The sequence below is a fragment of the Convolutriloba macropyga genome, chromosome 11, assembly GCF_964194025.1.
Source record: "Convolutriloba macropyga chromosome 11, txConMacr16.3, whole genome shotgun sequence".
Lineage (NCBI taxonomy): Eukaryota > Metazoa > Xenacoelomorpha > Acoela > Convolutidae > Convolutriloba > Convolutriloba macropyga.
In genome coordinates this window covers 2,028,846-2,038,452 of record NC_134478.1, presented here as the reverse complement: position 1 = coordinate 2,038,452, position 9,607 = coordinate 2,028,846, and the positions used below count along the sequence as shown (strand labels likewise).

At 31.4% G+C, this 9,607-nt stretch overlaps 1 protein-coding gene across 2 annotated transcripts; it reads right to left on the bottom strand.

Moving 5' to 3' along the window:
- Positions 1 to 483: 483 nt before the first annotated feature.
- Positions 484 to 8,190, bottom strand: LOC142349989 (uncharacterized). Of its 2 annotated transcripts, none has more exons than XM_075401867.1 (2): positions 8,084 to 8,190; positions 484 to 1,471 (listed from the first exon to the last, which is right to left on the bottom strand). In XM_075401867.1, the coding sequence occupies exon 2, from the start codon at positions 1,460 to 1,462 to the stop codon at positions 623 to 625; it is 840 nt and encodes a 279-aa protein (XP_075257982.1). In that variant the 5' UTR covers positions 1,463 to 1,471; positions 8,084 to 8,190; the 3' UTR covers positions 484 to 622. The 2 variants fall into 2 exon arrangements, with proteins under 2 accessions (XP_075257982.1, XP_075257983.1); XM_075401868.1 differs by lacking the exon at positions 8,084 to 8,190 and adding an exon at positions 7,914 to 8,033.
- Positions 8,191 to 9,607: the final 1,417 nt, after the last annotated feature.

Below are 9,607 nucleotides of genomic sequence, written 5' to 3'. Positions count from 1 at the left end.
ACTGGAATATTTTTGGAAAATCGTAGTCATTTATTTGATACTAACTTTATTTTCGTAAATAATAATTAATATTCTAGATCATAACTGAAAAAAACGACTGAGCTCGGTTAAATAAACTTCCCATAGTATAGACTATCCCTGCTTTCGAGTATTGGTTCTAAAGATCTCAGTCGAAATGTCGGTTCTTTCCCATTATAGCCCCTATGAAATAATATACGTTGTATGATCAGTAATCAACCCCGGGCCGCAGCTTTCAACTTATGATTATTAAAATAATATGAAGCAGGTATTGGGTCTTTCCCATTGTACCCCTCCCCGCGCTTTAAGCAAAGTTGCAGGCAATTTTCTTGATTGTTTGATTGAGTAAACAGTATTAAGATTAATATGATCTTTCCCATCTTTTCAATTATAGCTCGCTACGAAATTATAACCCCTCCCCATTATAGTGTGCTTACCACGATTATAGTAGCTATGCGTTATATGACCACTAATTTGAGGGGGGGGGGGGTGTAGATGGGAAAGACTGATTTATTAAAATTGATTTATTCGTTAGCACACCTAGTACGCCATTTATATATAGGTTGAGCTAAACAATGGCATGCTGGTTCGAGTTCTGGAATTTTCAGGCAAATCTGGCCAACAATAGTACTGCCAAAGTTACAAAGGGGCCAAATTTAGCAGCAGAAGACTTTTGCAATTCAGAGATCTCTTTTTCCTTCTCCCGAATAAAATCGATGTTCTCTTCAGGAGTCTCCATGGCAACCAGCAAAGGTTTTCCCTCGTTCAACGCCTTGAAGTCTTTGTCCTCTACAACCTCAATGTGGGTCATGAAATCATAACCAGATCCAGTGTAGTTGCAGCTGATTGGGATCCGATAGTAGTAGAGACCGTTTTGGATTTTCGTCTGGGCCTCGTATAGGGTTTGGGTTCCGGGGTCGGGGCAAAGTTCCTGATCTGGGTCGAACTGGTTCTTCTGCTCAGACAACTGATCTATCACTTCAGCCAAGACTTCAGTTTGAATCCTGTGAGCTTCTTCGTCCTCTTTGGTGACCTCATAGTCACCCGCATTCGTGATTCCAAAATCCTTGAGGGAATCCTTGAAGTCGAGTACCTTGATGTCATCACCCTTGATCTGGACTTTCAGGTGCTCGTATCCCCTTGCAGCCTTAGATCTGCAATAGTAGGACAGAATATAGATTGTTTTGTCCTTGGAGCTGATAAACCAACGCTCAAAATCGGCATCGCCGAATTTACACTCGGTTTTCTTGTTGCTATCAGCATGGTACATTTCGAATGCTGTTTTAAAGTCTGCTTTCATCACGGAAAAGTCATTTGGCAAGATGTAGTACGTCCCCCATTCGTTTGGAGGGTCTTTGGGGACACTATTGTCACCCGATTCTGTAGGCGCAGCATACAAGGTTGAGGCAAAAAGAAGGATTAGAGCGTAACTCAGGGTTAACATGTTGAAGACCTATAACAAACAAAGAGTCAAGAAGAGAAAAAGGTTAAAAAAAACAACTAAATTTATAAACCTATAAATGAACAAAAAATGCCTGCAGTTGTCCAAATTGGCTCTCAATCGAAAACCACTTGAAAACTGTTGCTTTTTGTTCGATGATGGTAAGCAACTTTATCCTACCCTGACTTTTTTGTTCAGTCAATTTTAGCGGATCGATATCTCTTTCGTAGAGATACAAAAGAAGTACCAATAAAAAGTTTTTCAAGAACTGAATCCACAGTAATTTCTCAAAGGAAAAATGAGGAACCAATTTTCAAAAAATTCTAATTTTTCGACATTTTCACGCATTTAAGCTTAATTAATCTTTAATTGAAGAATATTAAAGGCTGCTAATTGAAATTATTTAGTTCTTTAGAATAGCAGGCAAAACATAAATTTTTTCAGTTAAAGAGTGAAATATAAATTCTTCCTTTTTCGAATTGAAAAATCTTCTTTTTATAATATGAAGCTCTCGAATTCCAAGAAACATTTTTCTGCGCTTACAAGATTTTCTGACGGTTTCAGAAAATGAAGATAAATCCATTAAACCGGCAACTGTATTTAGAACGTCTTGAGTAACTTATATTACCCGAACCAAAAAATTATTACACGTGTACTCTTTTTATTAACAAAATTGAGTTAAAACAATATCTGTTGACTGGAAATGAAACTTGATAAACTGTACTCTTAGTTGTCTGAACCGCAATAAAATGAAACCGCCGATATATTGTCTGAACCGCCAATATATTTCATATAAAAAGTTTTGTATCATCTAAGAATACCCCGAACGCCAAAAGAAGTGAAGTAAGGGGGTGAAGTGAAATGATTCAAATATCAAAGTTGCCCTTCAGGATTGAAATTTTTCGTGAATTTTTTGCGCTTACAAGATTTTTTTGCGCTTACAAGATTGAAACTTGATTTTCCCTAAATCTGGGGACTACCAAGCTGTTTGTAACTACGTTCCGTTGAATTATTTATTAGTTTTATTTTTATTATTATTATTATTATTATTATTATTATTATTATTATTATTATCATTATTATTATTATTATTATTATTATTATTATTATTATTATTATTATTATTATTATTATTATTATTATTCTAATTATTATTACTATTATTATTATTATTATTATTATTATTATTATTATTATTATTATTATTATTATTATTAATATTATTAATAATATTATTATTATTATTGTTATTATTATTATTAGTATTATTATTATTATTATTATTATTATTATTATTATTATTATTATTATTATTATTATTATTATTATTAGTAGTAGTATTATTATTATTATTATTATTATTATTATTATTATCATTATTGTTATTATTATTATTATTATTATTATTTCTATTATTATTATTATTATTATTATTATTTTTATTATTATTATTATTATTATTATTATTATTATTATTATTATTATTAATATTATTAATAATATTATTATTATTATTGTTATTATTATTATTAGTATTATTATTATTATTATTATTATTATTATTATTATTATTATTATTATTATTATTATTAGTAGTAGTATTATTATTATTATTATTATTATTATTATTATTATTATTATCATTATTGTTATTATTATTATTATTATTATTATTTCTATTATTATTATTATTATTATTATTATTATTTTTATTATTATTATTATTATTATTATTATTATTATTATTATTATTATTATTATTATTACTGTTATTATTATTATTTATTTTTGGCTTTTGTCATTATTTTTTCTCCTTTCAGTTAGTCTCAATCCCGACAGGTTGCATTAACTGTACTTAATTTGTCTTTAATAGCATTTGATGTTGGTGGTTGGATTTTTTTAAGTTTGACGTCCCCACAATTTGTGGATACAAGTAAAACTCCATGTTTGTCATCTTTTTATATATAAACCCCAACCAATTTTTCTTAAAACCGATATATTTTTTTCCAAAAATTCTCAGTCTGAACTGTTCTTAGATATTTTTTTGAGGTAAAAGTGGCGATGATTTTAATACTAGGGTTTTATTATACGAGTTAAAGATATGTATGTCGACTTGAATACTAGCGTATTATTATACGAGTTAAGGATATGTATATCGACTTGAATTCTAGGGTATTGTTATACAAGTTAAGGATATGTATGTCGACTTGAATACTAGGGTATTATTATACGAGTTAAGGATATGTATGTCGATTTGAATACTAGGGTACTATTATATGAGTTAAGGATATGTATGTCGACTTGAATCTGATCTCTCTCCAAGCCGTTGTTTTACGTAAAAACTAAATTCCTTTTTTATGTTGTGTATCACGTTGAGCTTTAAAAAAGAATTTAATTATGATAACCGTTGTAAAAATCTTAAATGTTTCATATTTTCTTAAATGTTTCATATTTTCAATCCGATTCCAAAAATTTTCCTATAACTTTAGAAATTATAACTCATAATACGTTTGTTTTTGATAATGTTGTGACTCGAGGAAACCTATCAGAGAACAAGTTTTCACGTCCAAGTGGACCTAGTTTTTATATTTATTTCTAATTTCTACAATCTGATTTTTCAAATTTAAATCATTGTTTTTCGCGGGCACTCAAATGTTTCGACTCATAGTCCCATGAAAAATGGTTGTTTGATAAGTTGTAACAATTCCTGTTTAAAACAGCGAATTTCAATATTCCTTGTGTTTATTGATAACTAGTCAAAATAAAATTTATCATACATAATTGAGCAACCTTAATTGGCGACAGAAGCTTGCAGTTAACAGAATGATGTTACCGAAACCATTCGGCGACAATTTTGCGTATCCAAACAGTTTTGAGGTCGTCTTTTGCGTAGAAAAAAACATTGACTAAGGAAGGAAACAAGCAAAATGATTGGCAAAAAGGGAACGCGCTTCAGAAATGGATCATGCCGACGAAAATCGGCATATCTTTTTCAGCTGTAGCTTCTCAGCAAAATTTAAAGTTTATAAATTTGAATGAGGATTTAATTGTCACAAAAATTTCTCAATACTGCTTCAATGAATTTTGAAAACTAAGCCATTTTGCTGAGCTCCACTTTGAGCGATGTTTTTTGGATCTTGCGTAGAAGTCGATCAGTATTTGTTAAAATATCTCTGATTAGGTGAGCTCTTCTGGTTTCAGTTGGGAGGTATTATGATCAGCTACTCAACTTACTACAGTCTACATTGAAATCGTACAAAAAAGTTGTAGCTGGATGAATTAAATGGTAATTGGTTTGTATAATATTCCTGAAAAAGATTAAATAAAACCTTTTGTATATCTGGACTCTCTATAAAGAATGGTCAAACTTAAATTCCAAATTCGAGCAACAGGCCACTTAAGTTCAAATAAGCTTGGCCAAACATTATTTGCGCTCACGGACAACGTTGGGTTACGTTTTGCGATAAATATTTCGGTGAAATTTTCAACAAATCTTTCAACGAAAATGATTCTGAAGTCTGAAAACAAATATTAATGATGCATTTTTAGATAAAATTCAGCCAGAGAATTTGTTTTTCATTTGCAAGCTGCCGGCACCTTCTCAACTGGCTATAATTGCGCTTCCATTTTTTGAAATCCATTGATTTTTTTTTATTTCTTTTGTGCTCTCTTTTTTTCCGGTAAGTTAGGATCTCACGTTTATTATGACTTTTCTTCAAAAATGTGAGAAACTGTTAAAACACTCACGTGCAAATTTTAAAATGCCGAAAGTCTGCAGTGCCAGAAGTTAAAATGCCAGAAGTTGCTACTTAGCCAGAAGTTGACTTCCGTTGACTTCCGTCATTTTAAAACGTGCGCGTTTTGCGTTTTAAGCATGGTTAAGTGACTCTGCAGAAATCACTTCGAAATTCCGACTTAATATCTCGAACCGCTTCGCGTTTCTGGATTAACGTCAGAAGTTCTCAGTGACTTCAAGCAGAGTCACTTAATCATTACTTAAAGCCTGGTGGACATAAATTACATTTGTAGTTCCTTAGTTGGCATTCACTTGCAAAATCTGCAGATGTTTGTGGGAAATCTCCTTATTAAGGTCTAAATGTCATTTTCAGACAATTTTGAGTCCCAAACTGAGCACGAAACTCATGTTTCACAGTTTTTGTGTTTTTGGTATATGTGGTATTCGATTGAATTTCCTCGCAGTTCATAAAGCCTTGAAAAAATTATATTTTTGTAGTAGTTTTCTGTTTACTTATTGGTAATGCACATTTAAACAAAAAATTGTGCAAATGTTGAAACCGTTAACCAATTTTCAGGCTTTTCTACTTTAAAGCTGGATCAAATTATTGTTTATGACTGCATTTGGGTTAATGGATAGATTTTAGCATTCAGCACATAAAAAGTTCTGCAGCTATCAATCATCAAAAACTCTAGACTTTTAAGAGTTTTTTAATATATTTTTTTTTCATTTTTTTTTCGGAATTGTCTCTTCTTGACCAGCTGATAAAAAATTATTTAAAATCAAAGTGTTAAAATTTCACTTTTTTCTGAATTTGTGAAAACTTTTTGTGCGTTTCCGTTCCGCTGGTTTTGTTTAATTGGTCTGCTTGTCAAGTTAAAGATTTTCATGTTTTTCATTCAGTTTTCGGACTGTATTTCCAAACTTGTCCAGGAATTTCTTCAGAATTTGTTTCGCTTTACCTTATTCACAGCTTGTTCAAATCAACCTTTGAACAAAATCTTCTTGGCTTCTATAGGCTACGTTCAATCTTCTCTCAGTTTTCTCAAACCTCCTCTACAAAGCAGTCGCAAAAACAAGCAACAAAACCGAATCTGCGTCAGTATCTCGAGAAAGAGAAAGAAAATTAGAATCTGGTTAAACCCATAAAAATCCGCAGTTTCTGTTGCCTAGAATTTGAAAATTGCTCCAATTACTCTTAGTTACAAAATCTATTGCCTATTGCCATTGATTCCGAATGCTGTTCTTAAGAAACAGGAGTGTAACTAATTACAAAATCGATCAAATTATCTGACATTGTTTAAAAATCTTATAACTTTTTGATCTTTCAGTCAGAATGAGGAATATGGGAATCTGTATTTTGGCAATCTATTCGACATTTTACAATTAACGAGTATTTAAATTGCTGTAATTGATTTTTTTTTGGAAACATAACACATTTCAAATCCAAAGTTGTCCCCAATCTACACCATCGGGATTTTTTTGTAATATTTTCTTGGACATTATAAAGCTTACATGAGACTGCAGTATTGTATAATCTGTAAAATTATTGCCTAATGAAAAATACTGTGATAAACTGTAAATAAATATGTTTAAAAAACTTAGCTACATGTAAGATCACAGTATGTTCGTCTAAAAAATAATCAATTTTTTTTTACTAATTTGTGATGGACTTTGCTACAAAAACCAATTGTTTCTTAGAGAGGTAATTGTGCTCTGTCCTCGATTGATTTTGGTTTTCAATTTTGCGAGCTCGTTTGAATTCAAATTTGTGGCTAAATAAATTTTGTTTGCTTCTTGATGGTGCCTCACGCTCTGTTTGCTTTTAAAAACTGCCGTTCGAGTTGTGTTGAGTTTATAGTAAAATGTGTTAAACTGTTGAATTGAAAGTTGTTGAGCCCTACCTAGACGAAAACCTTTAAAACATGGGTTAAAAATTTTCATCTAAAGGTTAAACGTGTAAATTTATGTTTAATCTGGGGTTAATTTAATTGCTTAACCCCAGGTTAAAGGAATAAATTTTATGTTCTGATTAACTGAATTTTAGTAATCAGTTTTATAATTCTACTTCAATGAGAAAAAATTTGAAAATTAAAAAAAATTAAAAATTAAGCAAATTTGATAATTTTAATTATCGGTTAAGCAAATTTTAACAGCTTAATATAATAACCGGAAATATTTTTGAGAGCTTTAGCAACTTAAAGAATACTGTATGCTCCGGCACTTCTTGAGATCTTAGTTTGATTGTTTTGCCTAATAACATCACATTGAGCAGAAACAAAAATTTTCTGAAAGTATTCTACCATCCGTTTTTTTTTCAAAATTGACATTGAAACACAGCTGGAGGTTATCCAGCGCCACTTTTCTGCGTTATGACGCATGATTACAATAATTAAAACCATTCAGATACAAAAAACTGTTTACAGATCTTTGCTGCAGAGGTTTGATTTGAATGTCATAAAGGATGAGATCCAAGAAACACACAAAAAAATGAAGAAGTCCTGAACAACGATAAATGTTAGGAAATGCAAAACCTTGTAAAAAAATGTAAACAGACTGAATTTTTGATGAAAAACCAAGTCGAGAACTGTTGAAAATTGTTGAAAAGTCGTAAGGTTGTACCAAACTATTTCAAGTTCTGAGTAAATTTTATGGGACGTTTATCTGCTAAGAATCTTGTACAATTCTTAGCAGATCAGATAACCGTAGCAATCTTACCTCTTAGCACATAACCGTCCCATTTCGTCTGGGGATGTTTCTATGATTCATGCAACCAGCAAATTATGTAAAATTAAAGTAAAAAGTTCTGAATTGTTCAACTTAAAGTCATGTCCTAGTAATTTACGTAAGTCTAACCGTTGATAGAAAGAGAAATTGAGAGAGCTAACCTTTTGCGCGATTAGACCTGATCCGATATTCGCCTGATCTTAACGAAAGTTCTCACCAGCGACTAATACTGTAATTTATGTCAATATTTACTCGATTTGTGTCAATAGATAATGAGCAAACGGAATAGAATTTGGGTTTGATTGCAGATGTGGCCATAACAATGCACACGCTTACAGACGTATTGATTTTCGCTTTCTATGCCAACAAAGTTTGCGGGTCTCAAACATGTCAAAAAATCGGCTATCGCGGAATTCGCCGAGAGGGGGTTTAGCCGACAACCAAATATGGGAATTTAAGCCGACAACCCGAAACGGTACCAATTATAATGATTTGATTAATTAGTAAATTTCGACCAACCAGATACGTTGAGCAATCAGAATAAAGCAGTCGGCAAAATTGTCATTTTTCCGTGTCGGCTTAACCCCCGGTCGGCCAAAAATAGTCACCAAGAAATCAGTGAAATTAGCTGAAAGGTGTTGTGTGTTGCTGTACGACAGTTTTACTCTATGACTGATCAGCTTGAAAACTGTAAAATGCTCACATCAAATTTGATGACCGGAACAGAAACAAAGAACAAATACAAAAGTAGTCTTTCTGTGTGGGAGTATCTGCAAAATGAACCAACGATGGGTTCAATATCAACTTTACTGCTCAAAATTATCACAAGTTTTGAAACACTCACGTGCAAGTTTTGCCTTAAGAGAGAAACGCTTAAGTTCATAACTTTTGCCACTCAAATGCCAGAGAACACTGGATTGTCGGATTCTGAAATGTCATGCTTTCCTATATATATATATATATATATATATATATATATATATATATATATATATATATATATATGCTTTCCTATATATAAATATATATATATATATATATATATATATATATATATATATATACAGTGAAAGCGAACAGTGAAAGCAACACAGTGAAAGCGAACAGTCGGTTCTTTCTTTCTTTCTTAATTCTTTCATTCAAGCTGCATAGAAAACAAAACATTGATTGCGTCATATTTCTTGAAGCTCTATTATACGTTGCTAAACAAGAAAACAATAGTGCTTGATTGTTTAGAATTCCGACAAAGTGCGCTTTAAAGAAGTACAGTTTATATCCACCCTATTGTAATTTCCTCTTATTCTTTAAGTAAAAACCATTGGAAATTTCAGTAAAAATTAAATGAAAGTTGAGTAATTTATTTTATTTCCTTGAACAATTACCCTTCGATTTATTTATTAAAGAGCATTTATCAATTACTGAGGAAGAAAGGAAACAACATGGATGGTGAAGTATCTTTCAGCGATTTTTCAAATACTGCAACAGGTGTGAGTGGTGATACTGTTTTGACTAAAAAAGTTGATGAACTATCGAAAGTAGTGTCCGGATTAATAGACACGAACAAAAAACAGGAACAAAAAATTATTTATCTCGAAAAAAAACAGGTTGAAATAAACGACAGACTGAGAGCTCAGGAAGGTTACACAAGCAAGGACTGTGTTATAATCTGCAATCCACCCTTTGAC

Coding starts and splice junctions, on each gene's coding strand:
- LOC142349989 (XM_075401867.1), bottom strand. CDS start 1,462: ATGTTAACCCTGAGTTACGCTCTAATCCTTCTTTTTGCCTCAACCTTG.